The 19,332-nt window shown below is 43.3% G+C and overlaps 1 protein-coding gene across 5 annotated transcripts in view; it reads left to right on the forward strand.

Moving 5' to 3' along the window:
- TFB1M (transcription factor B1, mitochondrial) overlaps positions 1–19,332 on the forward strand; it is a 398,859-nt gene that overhangs the window by 318,531 nt on the left and 60,996 nt on the right. For all 5 annotated transcript variants that reach the window (XM_063917706.1, XM_063917709.1, XM_063917708.1 and 2 more), the window contains one exon: positions 3,043–3,194. In XM_063917706.1, the coding sequence (XP_063773776.1) occupies positions 3,043–3,194 (152 nt within the window). The remainder of the gene's footprint in view (positions 1–3,042; positions 3,195–19,332) is intronic.

Consider the following 19,332-nt stretch of genomic DNA (forward strand, 5'->3'; position numbering starts at 1 on the left):
TGTGAGGACCGCACTTATCCGCCTGCGGAGTTCCACTTTGTACATTTCCTCCATTTCCTGCAGGCTGGTGTGGATAAGGGCTTACATCTGGGTTTCGTTAGGGTCCAGATTTCAGCTTTCTCCATTTTCTTCCAGAAGAAATTGTCAGTAGTGCCAGAAGTTCAGACCGTCTTGCAAGGGATGCTTCACATTCAACCTCCTTTTGTGCCGCCCACGGCACCCTGGGATTTGAATGTAGTGTTAGAATTTCTCCAGTCCTGGTTTGAACCTCAGATGACGGTAGAAGACAAGTACCTCACGTGGAAGACGGTGATGTTATTGGCCCTGGCTTCTGCCAGGCGTGTCTCAGAATTGGGGGCCTTATTGTGTAAAAGCCCTTTTTTGGTCTTTTATGAGGAAAGAGCGGAGCTCAGGACTAGGCAGCAGTTCCTGCCGAAGTTCATCTCTGCGTTCCACTTGAATCAACCTATTGTGGTTCCATCAAGTTCTGGCACTTCTGCTCCTCCAGAGGCATTGGAAGCTGTGCGAACCTTGAAGAGCTATGTCAAGAGAACGGCTCGGATCAAAGAGACGGATTCCTTGTTCGTGCTATAGGATGCGCAGAAAAAGGGTTGCCCTGCTTCAAAGCAGTCCATTGCCCGTTGTCTTAGGCTTACAATCCAATCAGCCTATGTGTTGGCAGCCTTACCTGTTCCACAGTCTCTGAAAGCCCACTCTACAAGATTGGTGGGGTCTTCCTGGGCAGCTGCCTGTGGAGTCTCGGCCTTGCTACTATGCTAAGCTGCTTCTTGATCGGGGAAGAACACTTTTGTGAAGTTCTAAAAGTTTGATACCCTAGCCAAAGAGGATTCCCACTTTGGGCAGGTGATGCTGCAGACGTCTCCGCACATTCCCGCCCGTTCTGGAAGCTTTGGGACATCCCAATCGTACTAGATTTCCCCAATATCCCTTATGGATGCTATAGAAAATAGGATTTTAATTGCCTGCCAGTAAATCCTTTTCTCGTAGTATATAAGGGATATTGGGCGCCCGCCTCTGTGCGTTGACTTTTCTGCAGGTTATCTATTATATGGTTACCTGTTCAGCTGTTGCTGTTTTTTTACCAGCCGTTGCTGGTAATTTTTATGTTATTGGTGTGCTGGTGTTTAAATCTCACCACTCGTTATGTTCCTTCTCTCAAGTATGTCCTTTCTCCGTCATCCATTATTTTACCTATAACTGCCTGTGGGAGGTGGGCATAGAGGTGAGGAGCCAGCACACCCAGTTAAAGAAATTTAAAGTGCACCGGCTCCTTTGGACCCAGTCTATACCCCATCATACAGATTTCCCTAATATCCCCTATGGACTACGAGAAAAGGATTTACCAGTAGGTAATTAAAATCCTATTTTTTAGAGCCCGGACAGCTGCCAGCTACACAGGGTGGGCTTGGGGGTGATGATTTACACTTGCCAGTGGCTGCTGTTGTCTGTAGCCACTGGGGGATCCTGCCTTGCTGACCGATCAGCAATAATCAGCAGCCCAGCAACACTGGGAGCTGGATGACAGAGGGACCTTCCGTTCCCTTTGACAGCAGCAGCGAGGGAAGTTTCCTTTTTCCAACACTGCTAACACTGTTTATCTGACTGGTTGCATCCTGTGCGACCTTGTCAGATAAAGCACTTGCAGGCATGGTCGCATCTGATGCAACCATGCCAGGAAAGTGGGTAATATAGAGAAGCATTAGGGAGGTAATTACACTTGCTTCAGATCAGACTGTTTTGATACAGACTTGTAGGTTAATATTGAGCATTTGAATTTTATTCTAGAGGATATTAGAAACCATTGTGCTCTGTTTCAAAGACATGAAGCAGAGGCAGACCTGTATGTGAGGTATAGAATTCCGTACCTATAAATTCTGCTTTATTGTTTCCTCAGTGAATGTGTACCATTAAGGACATTAGGTTGTAAACCCTTACCACCATTGCATTACAACTGTACTAGTACAATTCACAGCCAGCCCGCCCCGGTTCCCACTGTGCATTACACAGCTTAGGGCATTATATAATAGATGATATAATAGATAAGATTTTGTTTCTAGATAAAATTACCATTCCCAGCTTTTTATTTCATTATGGTTCACAATTATCTCATCTGTCTAATCATCTTTCTATTATCCCGACATTTTTGGAAATTTCAGTGGTCTTTTTGGAGTGCAATGCTTGGTGCATTATTTACTGCAGCTGTATTTTGTTCTGTGATAAGTTTTATATTTTGTCAATGTGTGATTGTATGCACTAGGAAATTCAAAGTCCTTCCCTGGTGTTGTTCTGTTCATACGATTCCGTCTTTAAATGTACCATAGTAATTGGTGGATCAGAGTTTTGACACCCTCTGCCTTGAAGTATTGCTCCTGTGTGAGTGGTTGAGCGTCTGTGCCACAACCACTATTGCAGACACACCCACCACGCTCCTATAACACACCCATATGATGGACCATCTCCGTGCAGGCAGTAAGCCACGGTCAGAAATGGCCACTATATTTGTGATGGATTTCTGAGACCTTGCACCTCAATTTCAACTCTGACTATATGTATGCTCTATCTAGATGCTCTGCACATTGACAAACACACGCTCAGCATAAACAAATTACCCTACTATGTCCAGAATCCGCTATGAAGCTTACATTTACGCTGGTGCCAGGATCCCTTATGGTATCTCTAGAAGTTGTCTTGCTGCATATTTAATTATTAAGGTAGTAATGAGGATAGACAAATATTTTGGATAAAATAAATATATCAGTAATTCAGGCAACTGTGCTTTACTGTTGATAAGGAATATGGCTTTGTGCAGCATGGGCTATGTTTTTACAATGAGTGTCAATTTAAGAAAGGAGTGAAATTATGTAATGACTTGAAGGGATGTTCTTCAGACTTTGATGTTGGGCCCTTATTTAGGTAGGCTTTTGTCTCAAAATAAACATGATTTCATATTCTAATAAAATGTAAATCTTAAAATGAATTTTTTATTTTTTTATTTCCTTATTCTTTTTTTCATACATCCAGATCCACCTAATTTGAACATTATTGGGAATCTGCCTTTTAACGTCTCCACACCTTTGATCATCAAGTGGTTTGAGGAGATTGCAAATAGAACTGGCCCATTTTCTTATGGCAGGACACAGATGACATTGACTTTCCAGCATGAAGTAGCAGAGGTATAACTCATAATTCTTTAATGCAAATACATAATGGGTCCTCAGTCTCTTCTTGCTGACCTCATTTCAAACTACGTCGTCAGTCAAGTCTAGGGAACAAAAATAAACTGTAGGTAAATTTGATGATCTCCTAAAAGCAAGATGGATAGTTTGCACAAGTGTCCACATTATGCTATTCTATGTAATCTGATTAATGAAAGGATATACTGTAATTTGGGACAGATGTATTAACCTGGAGACGGCATTAGAAAGTGATAAACCAGTGTTAAGTTCGTTTAACTTTCAGGAAAAAGCAGTGCCTTATTACACAAGAGTTCGAGCCGCTGCGGCTGCCAAGTGTACGCTATAAACCTCTAAGTAATGTGTGCACGTTGCGTATGCACGCTGTGAGCACAATGCAGCTACACGTGTGGCTGAATACACCTTTAAACCCCTAACAGGAACAAAATGTGACACCAATTGTATATGTTATGTTGTGGTCCAACGCAGCAACAAATATTTACTTAAAAGGGGATACGCCATAGAAATACAATAATACAAGAGAAAAGCTACAACCAAGAGTACATACGTTTGTTCGCCTGCGCCACCCGGATCCGGTCCTCAGTCAGTCTTAGCAAGATGACCTTCAGAGAATTAGACTTGGACCGGCCAGGAGGCCTGGCTTTTATACAGTTGTCCAAAACATAATACAAAGGAAACTGTAAGCTCTTCTTTCATAGGTCAAAGGGTTGGTCATTTACAGTATGAGAGGGGTCATAGGTCGGTTTGAATAGGTGGGCAATGCTTGGTCCAGGTGCACTTGCAGATGTCCTCCACTGGGTTCCCACCGAATATCAGGAGTACAGTAATTACAGTGAGATACTAATACTGTATTCCTGCACATATCTATGCGTAGGAGCATGTTATATTCTGCAAACTGCGATCGGAATGTAGCCCTTGAAATACTGTACATCTGGATACCAAACATTATGTCCTAACCTAATTCTGCCCCCTCATATCCTGTAAAGTTGAATATCTCTATTGTTCCATTTCCAAAGTAAATGTAACGTGTGGTGTGTGTGGGCTATGTGTAAATTATGCACTATGTGAATGAAATATCAGTTATATCTTTGTGGCATTTCCATGCGAATGCGTATACTACCGTATTTTTCTCATGCCACGCGCTAATACCCAGGGCTTCGTGAGCCAATGTACGCAGCGTGCGGGCATACGCACGCTCGGCAGCACAAGCACCCGCACGGAGGCCGCTCTGTGTGGTGTTTGTACTTGATGCATGTGGGTGTAATATTTTCGACTTCGACACCGGTGATAAGTGCAAGGTGATAAACGCACCAGCCAATCAGCTCCTAACTGTTAATTTACATATTGGAGCTGATTGGCTGGTGCATTTATCACCCTGCACTTATCACTGGTTTATCACTTCCTTATGCCGTGTCAGAGTTAATACATCTGCCCTCCAAAAAAACAGCATTGACAAAATATATTTGCCATAGCGATTACAAAGTACAGGTTGAGTATCCCATCTCCAAAATGATTGGGACCAGAAGTATATTGGATATCGGATTTTTCTGTATTTTGGAATAATTGCATACCATAATGAGATATCATGGCGATGGGACCCAAGTCTAAGCACAGAATGTATTTATGTTTCATATACACCATGTACAAACAGCCTGAAAGTAATTTTAGCCAATATTTTTAATACCTTTATTCATTAAACAAATTTGGGTACATACACACAATTCATTTATGTTTCATATACATATTATACACACAGACTGAAGGTCATTTAATACAATATTTTTAATAACTTTGTGTATTAAACAAAGTTTGTGTACATTGAGCAATCAGAAAACAAAGGTTTCACTATCTCACTCAAAAAAAATCTGTATTTGGGAAAATATTCCGTATTTCGTAATATTTGGATATGGGATGCTCAACCTGTATACTCTTACGACTGGTCAACAAGAAGACTGCAGCTGTCCCGGATTCCACTGTACCTCTTCCCTATAAAGAGAGCTCAATTGTAAGACACAGTCTGGCAAGACATCAGAATGAATCGGCTGCAACCCAGATTGTCATTCATATACCACTTTTGAAGATCTTATTCTCTTGACAGAGAAATATTCAATCCTCATGTCACCTGATTAAGGGGTGCACGCAAGTGGGGTCGGATCTGAGAAGTTATGCTAATGCTGTAGTTGCCATCTTTTTAAATAAGATGCCCACCTTCTCTGATCTGCTGCATGTGTCCAAAGATGAAGCATTAGAGAAATATCGGAAAATCGCACAGACAGTGTGATAGCTGAGCAACCCTAACATTGCTCGGAATGCCCATGGCCACTAAGCTGTTGAGCCCAGTGAATCTGCATCTAAAGACGCAGTTACTGGCTTTGGCACTCCCCCCAACTTGGTGGTGACACACCTCCATTTTCTACATCACTCACTGTCACCACCACCAAATGTCTGCAGCCTATAAATCAAGCTGTGTCTAGAGCTGCACTGTGACCATATGCAACCAAATCAGATTCTGTGTTTAACATTACAGCAGTCTGTAAGTACAGTATATAGCCTATTTTTTTTTTAAAGATGAACCTCACAGATTGTTAAATTTATTTATTCTAAAGCTTGGCATACACTATACAATTATTTGTCAGATAATCTGCCAGGTCTGGCTGGTTGGGATAAAAATATCGTAATGGATGAGCGCATATGACAGTTCTCCATTTGCTACTAAACACTGGAAAATGGACAAAACCTTTCTGTGATTTAACCAACAGTTTTTGTTCGTTTTCCAGTGTTTGGAAGTAAATGACCGATTGTTGTCATCCATTACCAGATTTTCATTCCAACCAGCCAGATCTGGCAGATTATCTGCCATTTCATTGTATAGTGTATGCCCAGCTTTAGAAAATGTTTTAACTAAGTTTTGGTCAAGGCTCCTAACTATTAGAGAAATGTGACCAATCCCTGTTGTAAACATTATAATGCTGTTATGCTCATGCTTTTTCTCTTTTTTTTGTCAGCCACTAGGGGACACTGGCACAACTTCAAGACTGTTGGGTGATGATTGTGACTTATAGGGAGCTGGCACTTGAAATAATCTAAGAAGTGACACAGGCTCCTTACCCTCTATCCCCCATCATCCCTCCATTTTGAATTTGTGCCGAGGGAGCCGGTCACTGCTGACTGAGCTCCTGCTCAGTTATATTACTTTACTTTATTTCAATTGTTTCTCTAACGTCCTAAGTGGATGCTGGGGACTCCGTAAGGACCATGGGGAATAGCGGCTCCGCAGGAGACTGGGCCCACCAGTCTCCTGCGGAGCCGCTATTCCCCATGGTCCTTTCGGAGTTCCCAGCATCCACTACGGACTATGAGAAATAGAATTATCGGTAAGTAAATTCTTATTTTCTCTGACGTCCTAGTAAATGCTGGGAACTCCGAAAGGACCATGGGGAATAGCGGCTCCGCAGGAGACTGGTGTGCCCAGTCTCCTGCGGAGCCGCTATTCCCCATGGTCCTTACGGAGTCCCCAGCATCCACTACGGACTACGAGAAATAGAATTATCGGTAAGTAAATTCTTATTTTTTCTTTCTTTCTTGGGACTTAGTACCCTTTGCCTCAGGAACCCTTCGCCACTTATCCAGAGAAGTGGGGATCCGGGTCACACACCAGCAGCAAGCTGCAGAGGGGAACAGCGCCTAACCAGAGAATCACTGTTCCTCCCAACACAGCCGCATCCTGAGGCTCTGGTTTGGTGAGTGAGCCTCCTTATAGGCACAGTGGTTGGCCTCCATCCCCTCCTCTGCCCGGTCACACTGGCAGCAATGGCGGCGGGACTCCCACTGCACTGCCACACTGACAGACATAGTTCGGCAGCGTGGGGAAATAGTGCGCGCCTGCTCCCAGCTATCTCTCCAGCGACGGGATTGAGGTCTTCCTGCACTGACAGTACACAGTGCGGCAATGTGGGGGAAGAGTGCCGCGCCCAATTCCAGTTTGTCCTCCTCGCTGTGCCTGGTCCGCGACATGGAACAGCGGCGTGAGGGGAATGAGTGGTTCCTCTGTACATTGTGGAGCGGCCGCGTTCCGCACAGTGCCGGTATCATGTATATAGTAACATGTCCCTGCACTGCCGTGTTGACATTACACAGCACGGCAGTGTTTATCAGCATTAAACACAAACTTATTCTGGAACTTAAAAAAAAAGGGAACTGGCTGGACGCTGACGGAAGTGGCTGGTGACAGAAGTGAAGCGCACGAGGGAGCACACCGAGTGCCGGAGCAAGCCGAGCACCGGTGTATGACCGGACAAGGGAGAGGGGGGGCGTGGAGGGATCCGTAAAGCGTCAGGGAGAACCGCAAAGAGGCGGGAAGCAACAGGAGCAAGGAGCAAGTCTGAATGAGTCTGGAGCCGGGACCAAAGCACTGCGAGGAGTCTGACTGAGGCTGGAGATGGGAGCAAGGCACTGTGCACAGGTACCTGAGAGTAGTTGCTGTTGCAGGAGGTCCTGACACCCCTGGACATGCAAGTATAATTTTTATTACTGTATTGACTGTTTCTCTTACGTCCTAGAGGATGCTGGGGTCCACATTAGTACCATGGGGTATAGACTGGTCCACCATGAGCAATTGGCACTTTAAGATTTTAATAGTGTGGGCTCGCTCCTCCCTCTATGCCCCCCCGCCCGACTCAGTTTAGAAAATGTGCCCGGAGGAGCTGGTCACAGCTAGGTGAGCTCTCCAGAGCTTCTCTAGTAAAACTTTGTTTTAGGGTTTTTCATTTTACAGGGAGACTGCTGGCACCAGCCTCCCTGCAGCGTGGGACTAAGGGGTGGGGGGGGGGGGGGAAGTAGTGTCTGAGCCACTTACTCCGCTGACAGGACACTGAGCTCCTGAGGGGATAGATCGTTCCCCGCCACAGGGGATCGCTCACCCCAACAGCATGCCACCAACCCCTTACAGAGCTGAAGATTGTGGTGAGTAAGTCACCAACCCCCCAAGCAAGCGAGGGGCCGGTGTGAAGATGGTGACAGCAGCGTAGGAGCGCAGTATGGCGCTCCGGGATGGCTCAGTGGTACATGGTGCGGCACTGTGAGTGGAGCCTCCATCCAGAGGTATTTCAACTGCTAGTGGACAAGTGGGGCCTCCCAGATGTCGACCTGATGGCGTCTCGACACAATCACAAGGTTCCAGTCTTCGGAGCAAGGACAAGGGATCCTCAAGCAGCGTTCGTGAACGCGCTGGCAATTCCATGGAACTTTCAGCTGCCATATGTGTTCCCTCCGGTGTCACTCCTGCCCAGAGTAATAAGGAAGTTCAAGCAAGAAGGAGGACTCCTGCTTCTGATCGCTCCCGCATGGCCCAGCTGACATTGGTTCTCAGACCTTCAGTGTCTCTCGATAGAGCTTCCCCTTCTACTTCCGCAGCGCCCAGATCTCCTTGTACAGGGCCCCTGTGTATATCAAGATTTAGCCCAGTTGGCTTTGACGGCATGGCTCTTGAAGCTTCCATTCTGATGGCCAAAGGATTTTCTGCGGCGGTCATTCAAACCATTTTGAAGGCCCGAAAACCAGCTTCTGCTTGGATTTATAATAGGGTCTGGAATTCTTACTTTGCTTGGTGCGCATCTAACAATCATGATGCTTACAAGTTTAGTACGGCCAAACTTTTGGCCTTTCTACAACAGGGCCTGGACTAGGGCCTTCGTCTGGCCTCCATCAAGGTTCATGTTTCTGCCTTGTCAGTTTGGTTTTAGAGAAAAATTACGACTCTGCCTGATGCTCATACATTCACTCAGGGTGTTTTACGGATTTAACCTCCCTATTTCCCACCTGTGGCTCCTTGGGACTTGTCGGTGGTTCTAGAGGCATTACAGGAGTCTCCGTTTGAGCCTCTTAAATCTGCAGATCTTAAGTAGCTTTCTCTTAAGGTATTGTTTCTGCTGGCTATTGCCTCTGCTAGACGGGTGTCGGATTTGGGTACCTTGTCCTGTAAGTCACCCTATCTGATTTTTCACCGTGACCTGGCGGTTCTTTGAACACGTCCCGGGTACCTACCTAAGGTGGTGTCTTGTGTGAAGAGAACTGCCTCCATTCGGAAGTTCGATTCTTTCTTTGTACTGTTTGGTTTTTACAAACGTGGCTGATCTGCTCACAGGCAGACCCTGGCCATATGGATTAGAATGGTGATTGCACATGCTTATGTACAGACTGGTCGTCCAGTTCCTGCTACTATTAAGGCCCATTCTACTCGGTCAATTGGACCTTCTTGGGCGACCCGCCGTGGTGTGACCCTTGAACAATTGTGCAAGTCAGCTACATGGTCCTCAGTAAACACATTCATAAGGTTCTATGCCTTTGATACTTCCGCCTCCCAGGATGCTTCCTTTGGACGCCGGGTACTTGTGCCCACTACAGTGCGTCCCCTCCCATGAGGAACTGCTTTAAGACATCCCCAATGTTATTTCCTGTGGAGCCCAGTGTACCCCACAGCAGAAAACAATATTTATGGTAAGTACTTACCTTTGTTAAATCTCTTTCTGTGAGGTACACTGGGTTCCACAGGGCGCCCACCATGACGCACTTAGCTTCTTTGGTTTTGTATGGCATTAGCCGCTGACACCTCCTGTCGTGAGAATGTGGTGTATGTGGCTACTAACGGTTGTCGTCTTTTACCTGATACCGCATTGGACTGGTTAACAAAACTGAGCTCCTGTGCATGGAGGCAGGGTTATAGAGGAGGCAGCGCTATGCATTCTGGGAACAGTCAAAGCTTTTAGCCTGTTGGTGCCTCGAATCAAGATCCTACTCTACACCCCAATGTTATTCCCTGTGGAACCCAGTGTACCTCACAGAAAGAGATTTAACAATGGTAAGTTCTTACCATAAATCCCGATTTTTCTTCACAGCTAGGCCATAGTACAGTATCATTGCATAAATTGTATTGTTGTATTCTTTTGTACTGTTTGCATTCTTTTTCTTAAAGTAATAGGGAGTTAGTAATTCAAATGGGTGGAGCCGTGATTGAGGATCTCACTCAGTGCATGTCGTGCAGGATGTACGCGTACCTGGAGCTACTGTCCCAGTGTGATTACATCTCAGCGAGGTGTGAGCGAATGGCTGCCCTGGAAGCCCAGGTAACTGATCTAGAGCAAACCGTTACACGACTGAGAGACATTCACAATATCGAGCAAAGCTTAGATAGAACGGTGGAGAAGTTGCAGGGGGGAACACCGGTAGAGGAGGATAAGGACAGCCAGGTAGCTAGCTGGCTCACAGAAGGAAGAAGAAGAGGGGGAGACAGGACATCTCCGATCTTCCAAACCCCAATCATTTTGCACGACTGGACAAGGATTCTGGGGATGGCAGTGAGGAAATGACGGAGCTGGAGGAATACCGTTCCCTCTAGCAACCGGAGGAACAGTCCCTCTGGCACAAAGGGGAAAAGAGAAAGCGAAGTATCTAGTCAGATTGTGGTGGTAGGGGATTCTATCATCAGGAAGACAGACAGGGCAATCTGCTACCGGGACCAAGATCGGCGTACAGTCTGTTGTCTCCCGGGTGCTCGGGTATGGCACATTGCGGACGAGGTAGAACGATTGTTGGGAGGGGCCAGGAAAGACCTGGGGATTTTGGTGCACGTTGGCACCAATGACCAAGTTAATGGTAGGTTGGATGTCTTTAAGAAAGATTATAGGGACCTAGGCCATAAACTAAAGGCAAGGACATCTAGGGTAATATTCTCTGAAGTATTACCTGTGCCACCTGCTAGTTCAGGGAGGCAGAGAGATATTAGGGAGGTTAATGTGTGGCTTAGAGACTGGTGTAGGAAAGTGGGGTTTGTGTTCTTGGAACACTGGGCAGACTTCTCAGTCAGGCGCCATTTCTTTTGTCACGATGGATTGCACCTGAATGAGGAGGGGGCAGCAGTACTGGGGGGAAGGTTGGTTAGAAGTTTGGAGGAGATTTTAAAATAGGTGCCGGGGGGAGGGACAAGAAAGAATTAGTGGGACAACTAGAGAGAGTAGAAAAGAGGGATGTATAAAGTATAACTAAACTTGCAGTCAAGGGAAGTTCTAAGCTTAAGTGTATGCTTGCAAATGCACGAAGCCTAACACGTAAAATGGGGGAATTATAAACGGTTGCACTTAATGACCAATATGATATCATAGGCATGGTGGGACGATTCTCACGACTGGGCAGCAAACATGGAGGGGTACACTCTCTTTAGGAGAGATACAACTAATAAAAAAGGAGGTGGTGTTTGTCTTTATGTTAAGCCATTCTTAAAACTACGTAAAGTAGATCATTTACGATGGGACTGGAGATAATGTGGAGTCATTACGGGTTGAGATTTCGAGTGGGGGTGAAGATACAAAAAAGGTTTTAATAGGGACATGCTACAAACCACCAGATATTGGTGTGTCTGATTAATTACAACTCTAGCAGCAAATTGAAAAAGCTGCAGGAATGGGGGAGGTCATTATCATAGGGGACTTTAATTGCCCGGACATAAATTGGAACACCGAAACAGTAAACACAGCTAGGTGAAACAGGTTCCTAACCATGCTAAAAGATCATTACTTGTCCCAGGTAATCGAGGAACCAACTAGATATAGGACTATACTGGACCTAGTACTAACTTATAATATGGAGATAATATCAAATACTAAAGTAGGGGAGACCCTGGGAAATAGTGATCATAATATGATCACATTTGATATCAGCTTCCAAAAACAACACTATGAGGGTCTAACTAAGACTTTTAACTTTAGAAAAGCTAATTTCAACTTGCTGAAACAAGCAATGAAGGATATTAATTGGGAAATTGTGTTTCATGGTAGAATATAGCTAAAATGTGGGATGTTTTTACAACTGAGCTCAATAGGTACACTCATTTGTTCATTCCCAAGGTTAACAAAAACAGGAATAGTAAATTCAAGCCAATGTGGCTTAATAAGAAGGTCAAGGAACAAATGGATAAAAAGAGGAGAGCTTCCAAAGCATTTAAGTCTGACGGGAATGCGGAATCATTCCAGTTCTACAGGGAATGTAACATAAAATGCAAAAATTAATCAGAGCAGCCAAAATAGAAAATGAAAAACAAATCGCAAAGGAGAGCAAAACAAACCCCCAAAATTTTACTTTAAGTACATAAACTGTAAAAGGCTAAAAAAGGAGAATATTTGACCACTAATACCCTTTTCAGACTGACAAAAATATTCTGAGTTATTGCACATGAACGCGCATCAACACGAGAAATTGCTCAGTGGGAAAGGGTACAGGAACAATATCCCGTGACGAGCGTCCCGGCATTTCATCCCAGATCTTGACCAGGGATGAATCCGGGATCGTTTCAGGATGTAGTGTAGTGTGAATGGGCCCTACCCAGTATTCAGTAGCCGGGACTGTTAAAAGACCTCTCATTGGAGTTTTCTTGGGCTCAGAAAAGATGATGTCATCATCCAGAGCCCGGGGAAGCGTCCAGGAAGCAGAGGAGACGGTCATGGCGACCTGGACAGATCAGGAGGTCAGAGAGCTGCTCCGCATAAGGGGTGAGGAGGAAATTAAAAAACAGATAACAAGCACATTGGAGGATGCTGTCATTTATAAAAACATTGCAAAGCTGCTTGAAGCAAGAGGCATTATATCTACACAACAGCAAGTTGTAAATAAAATGAAGACTCCAAAGAAGCAGTTCTTGAAGGTGCATGACAACAACCGTAAAAAGAGTGGGGCTGGCAGGATCGAGTGGCAATACTATGACATCTGCGCAAATGTCTTTAGACACACAGCTATCCACAATCCTGTGAGTCTGTCTTCACGTTCACAGTACTAGGAATCCTCGTCGCAAGCAAGCAATATGATGATATAGGCATTACTGAAACGTGGTGGGACAAATGTCACGATTTGGACAGTCAATCGAGAGGGTTACACGCTTTACCGGAGAGACGGACTAAATAAACGGGGTAGTCGGGTATGTCTTTATGTAAATCCATATCTAAAACCTGTTATACAGGAAGAGATTCAAGAAGGGACTGTAAATACTATTGAGACGTTATGGGTAGAAATTGCATGCGGGGGTAAAGGAATAAAGAAGTTGTTATTGGGGTTATGCTACAGGCCGCCTGGTATTAATGTGTCTGAGGAGAAATTGTTACTGAATCAAATAGAAAGAGCAGCAGGATTGGAGACAGTAGTGATGGGAGGCTTTAACTATCCCGAGATAAACTGGAAAATCAATTCACCAAGGGTTCTAATGGAGCTTCATTCTGAACTTCCAAAACCGCTATTTTTGATCTTTAATGATTCAGTAATATCAGGTATGGTTCCCAAAGACTGGCGTATAGCGGAAGTAGTGCCTATATTCAAAAAGGGAAGTAAAGCTGAACCAGGTAATTATAGACCAGTTAGTCTTACATTTATAGTGGGGAAGGTATTCTAAGAGATAGTATTCAGAAGTTCCTTGAAGTCAATAAGGTCACTAAAAGTAATCAACATGGGTTTATGAAGGACAGATCCTGTCAAACCAATTTACTTGGCTTTTATGAAACAGTAAGCGCAAACCTAGATCAGGGTAAAGAGGTGGATGTAATATTTTTAGATTTTGCCAAAGTGTTCGATACTGTACCACACATGAGACTTACCTACAAGCTACAAGAATCAAGGCTAGGAAGCACAATATGCACTTGGGTCAAAAACTGGTTAGATAATAGGGTTCAGCGCGTTGTGGTTAATGGATCTTTTTCAACTTGGACTGAAGTGCTAAGTGGTGTGCCGCAAGGCTCAGTATTAGGACCACTATTGTTCAATATTTTCATTAACGACCTAACAGAAGGTCTAGAGAGCATGGTGTCAATTTTTGCAGATGATACCAAATTGTGTAAAGTTATAAATGCGGAGGGGGATGCTGAGTCGCTTCAGAATGACTTAGTTAAATTAGAAGCTTGGGCAGCGAAATGGAGAATGCGCTTCAATACAGACAAGTGTAAGGTAATGCACTGTGGTAACAAGAACAAAAATAACACCTACCTACTAAATGGGGTAAAATTAGGGGATTCTTTACTGGAAAAGGACTTAGGTGTCCTCATAGATAGCAAATTAAGCGGTAGTACCCAAAGTAGGACTGCAGCAAAGACGGCTAATAAGATATTAGCATGCATAAAACGGGGAATTGCTGCTAGGGACAAGAGTATTATTCTCCCGTTCTATAAATCACTAGTGAGGCCACACCTTGAATACTGTGTACAATTCTGGGCACCTTACTACAAAAAGGATATCCTGGAGCTAGAAAAGGTTCAAAGGCAGGCAACCAAACTAATTAAGGGTATGGAGACGCTGGAATACGAGGAAAGGCTTGCAAGACTAGGCATGTTTACACTGGAAAAGAGGAGATTAAGAGGGGACATGATCAACATTTACAAATATATAAGGGGACAATATACAGATCTTGCGCAGGACCTGTTTTTGGTTAGATCAACACAGAGAACTCGTGGACACTCGCTCAGGTTAGAGGAGAGGAGATTCCACACAATACGGCATAAAGGCTTTTTAACGGTAAGGACGATACGTGTTTGGAATTCCCTGCCTGAGGGAGTTGTAATGGCCAACTCATTCAACACCTTTAAGAATGGGTTAGATAAATTCCTAATGGATAAGGATATCCAGGGTTACGGGGCATAGTCACGCACTATGATTATTATAAAAAAAGAGGGGTTAATCGGAACGGCAGTCAGCAACTTCAGTCAAAATTGTATACAAAATAATCGTGCATTTTTCAACCTTAGATACTATATTACTTTGTGATACTGCTAGGGGCAATATGTTTTTAAACACACTAAATGATAATTATTTAGTTCAATTAATCGAGGAACCAACTAGGTACAATGCAATCTTAGACCTGGTATTAACTAACAATGGGGAATTGGTATCAAATATTGAAGTAGTAGAGCCCATAGGTAACAGCGACCACAATATGGTCACATTAAATATCAGTTTTCAAAAGCAGTCCTATACTGGCTCAACTAGGACTCTAAACTTTAGCAAAGCCAACTTTGACATGATGAAAGAAGTGTTAAGGGGCATTGAATGGGAAATTCTGTTTCAAGGAAAAAAATACTACAGAGAAATGGGATGTATTAAAATCACTGCTAATTAATAATAATCGTAAATTTATTCCCACCAGCAGCAAAAAAAGGAATAAAAAGCCCAAACCAATGTGGTTTAACAAAAATATAAAGGAATTAATTGACAAAAAAAGACGAACATTTAAAAAATACAAATCTAAGGGGGATTTGGAGTCATTCCAGCACTATAAGGACTGTAACAAAATATGCAAAAAATTAATAAGAGCGGCTAAAGTAGAAACTGAAAAACTAGTAGCAAAGGAAAGCAAAGCGAATCCCAAAAAATATTTTAAGTACATCAACAGCAAGAGACTAAAGAAGGAGAGTATAGGCCCTTTAAAGGACAAGAGGGGAGTCTTAATCAAAAATGATAATGTCATAGTAAGCAAACTAAACAAGTTTTTTTCAACGGTATTTACCAGGGAAGACCAAATGCTGGGTCTAACACAAAATCTCAACAAAGATAATATCCCACTGCTAAATGCTTATTTATGTGAGGAGGTAGTCTGTGACCGATTCAAAATGTTAAAGATTAATAAGTCACCTGATGGAATTCACCCGAGAGTTCTTATGGAGTTGCATGCTGAACTAGCAAGACCTCTATATTTGATCTTCATGGATTCGATTAAATCGGGTATGGTTCCCAAAGACTGGCATATAGCGGAGGTAGTGCCGATATTCAAAAAGGGGAGCAAAGCTGAACCAGGTAATTATAGACCAGTTAGTCTTACATCTATAGTGGGGAAAGTATTGGAAGGTATTTTAAGGGACGGTATTCAAAAGTTCCTTGAAGCAAATAAGGTAATTAAAAGGAACCAACATGGATTTGTGAAGGACAAATCATGTCAAACCAACTTACTTGGCTTTTATAAAACAGTAAGTGTGAACCTTGATCGGGGTAAGGAGGTAAATGTAATTTTTTTAGACTTTGCCAAAGCTTTTGACACTGTACCACACATGCGTCTTAGCTATAAGCTACAAGAATTAGGGCTAGGGAGCACTTGGGTCAGTTATTGGTTAGATAATAGGGAGCAGTGCGTTGTGGTCAATGGATCATTTTCAAATTGGACTAAAGTACTAATTGTTGTGCCACAAGAGTCTGTACTTGGACCACTTTTGTTTAACATTTTCATCAACGACCTAACAGTAGGTCTAGAGAGCATGGTGTCAATTTTCACAGACAATACCAAATTGTGTAAGGTTATAAATACGGAGAGGGATGCTGAGTCTCTTCAGAACGACTTAATTAAACTGGAAGCATGGGTAGCAAATTGGAGAATGAGATTCAACACAGACAAGTGTAAGGTAATGCACTGTGGGGGCAAGACCAGAAATTACACCTACATACTAAATGGGGTAATACTAGGGTATTCTGTACTGGAAAAAGACTTAGGAGTTCACATAGATAACAAATTAAGCAGCAGTACCCAAAGTAGGAGTGCAGCAAAGAAGGCTAAATGAGGAATTGATGCAAGGGACAAGAGTATTATAGTCCCATTATATAAATCACTAGTGAGGCCACATCTTGAAAACTGTGTGCAATTTTGGGCACCATATTACAAAAAAGATATCCTGGAGCTAGAAAAGGTTCAGAGGCGGGCGACCAAACTAATCAAGGGCATGGAGACGCTGGAATACGAGAAAATGCTTGCAAGGCTAGGCATGTTTACATTGGAAAAGAGGAGACTAAGAGGGGACATGATTTATTTATTTATTATTATTTATTATTTATTTATTAACAGTTTCTTATATATTCATATTCCGTTGCGCTTTACAATTAGAACAACAGTAATAGAACAAAACTGGGTAAAAACAGACAGACATAGAGGTAGGAAGGCCCTGCTCGCAAGCTTACAATCTATAGGGAAATAGGCATAGATACACAAGGATAGATGCTACCTATTGCATAATGGTCCACCAGATTGCTAGGTTCTTAATGGGGTTGTATGATGATACCCCACAAAGTTATCCAAGTGTCAGGAGGGTGTGAGACTAAAGAAAGACAAGATATGTGATGTTATGAATACTCTACAGAGGATGTAATTAGATAGGGAAGCACTGAAGGTTATGTGGGTGGGTCTGGAATTTGATAGGCTTGTCTGAAGAGGTGAGTTTTCAGGGAACATTTAAAGGTTTGGAGACTAGAGGCGAGTCTTACTGTGCGTGGGAGGGCATTCCACAGAGTGGGTGAAGCCCGGATAAAGTCCTGTAATTTTGAGTGTGAACAAGTAATGCGTGTGGATGAGAGACGTAGATCTTGTGCAGAGCGGAGAGGTCGGGTAGGGAGATATTTTGAGATGAGTGAAGAGATGTATGTTGGTGCAGTTTGGTTAATAGCCTTGTATGTGAGTAAAATTATTTTATATTTAATACGGTAGAATACCGGTAACCAATCGAGGGACTGACAGAGCGGATCTGCAGACGATGAATGTCTGGCAAGGAAGATTAGCCTCGCAGCTGCATTCAGAATGGATTGTAGTGGTGAGAGCCTATGTTTGGGAAGACCGGTCAGGAGACTATTACAATAATCAATGCGGGAGATAATGAGAGCATGGATTAGAGTTTTTGCTGTGTCTTGTATAAAATAAGGGCGTATTTTGAATATGTTTCTTAGATGTATGTAACATGATCTTGAGACAGATTAAATGTGGGTAACAAAGGACAGTTCAGAGTCAAGAATGACACCTAGGCAGCGAGCTTGTGGGGTAGGGGTGATTGCAGAGTTCTCAACAGTGATAGAGATATCAGGTTGGAAACTACTATTGGCCGGTGAAAATATAATTGATTCTGTTTTGGAAATATTAAGTTTGAGGTGGCGAGATGCCATCCAAGATGAAATGGCAGAAAGGCATTCAGTGACACGGCCCAATACAGATGGTGACAAATCAGGGGAGGATAGGTAGATTTGAGTATCATCCGCATACAGATGGTACTGAAATCCGAAAGAGTTGATTAGTTTGCCAAGAGATGTGGTATAGATAGAGAAAAGCAGAGGACCTAGGACTGAGCCTTGCGGTACTCCAACTGAGAGAGGTAGCGACATGATCAACATCTACAAATATATAATAAGTCCTAACACAAAAATAACTAGTCCTATAATAAGACTGCAAGGGGGACCACAAATAGGTTGAACTCGATGGACAATTGTCTTTTTCAACCTTAGTTACTATGTAGTACACTGCTACAGAAGACAGTCCAGGTCCTGAAGATACACAGACAGCCAGTGAAGTCTGCCCGCCATCACCGCTGTTAATTGAGGACACACCTGAGAACAGCGAGCATGAAAATGACACATCCACCCACCTGTCCACGCATACATCTAGCCATGATAGCATAACTGACAGCATTGATGAGGTCGTGGAATCTCTGTCCAGTGACAGTGAGAATGTGCAAAGTGCCGTTGTCGTCACCTCAACTTTGCAGAAAACCAGTAAGTATATTTTTTTCAATTTTAAACACACATAGGGTTAAGTATGAGCCAGTGTTAAAGGTGGTTGGCTGTTTTTTCCACTGCTTTGTCAAAGCTGCCTGGAGCAGCGAAACGCGTTAGTTTGAGACCTGTGTGGACTTTTTGCTGACCAGCTCCACCATTGCACCACCATCTACAGTCAGGACCCTGCACTTCATTTGTCTCCGTGAACCAGGACTCCACATTGGCACTGCCATGGCCTACCATTCCTATAGGAGAACCCACTCATTGGAACACGGAGCACCCATTGAACTGTGAACCAGGACTCCAACTATTGCAACTATTGCTGCCGTTGCTACACGAATTTGCATCTATGGGAGCCTCTTTAAACGGAACACAGACTTGGTAACCACATCCAATCGGATGAATTATTATACATTTGGTCCGTATTTATGACTGTATTTATGCTGGTTATATATATATATGCCTATTGATGCCTTTGCATACTAGTTGGTGCTAGTATTAATCAGGTCTCAAAGTCCACCAAAGATTCAATAGTGAGATATAGATTTATATATATTCATTTCAGATTGATACT

The sequence above is a fragment of the Pseudophryne corroboree genome, chromosome 4, assembly GCF_028390025.1.
Source record: "Pseudophryne corroboree isolate aPseCor3 chromosome 4, aPseCor3.hap2, whole genome shotgun sequence".
In the NCBI taxonomy this organism is placed as follows: Eukaryota; Metazoa; Chordata; class Amphibia; order Anura; family Myobatrachidae; genus Pseudophryne; species Pseudophryne corroboree.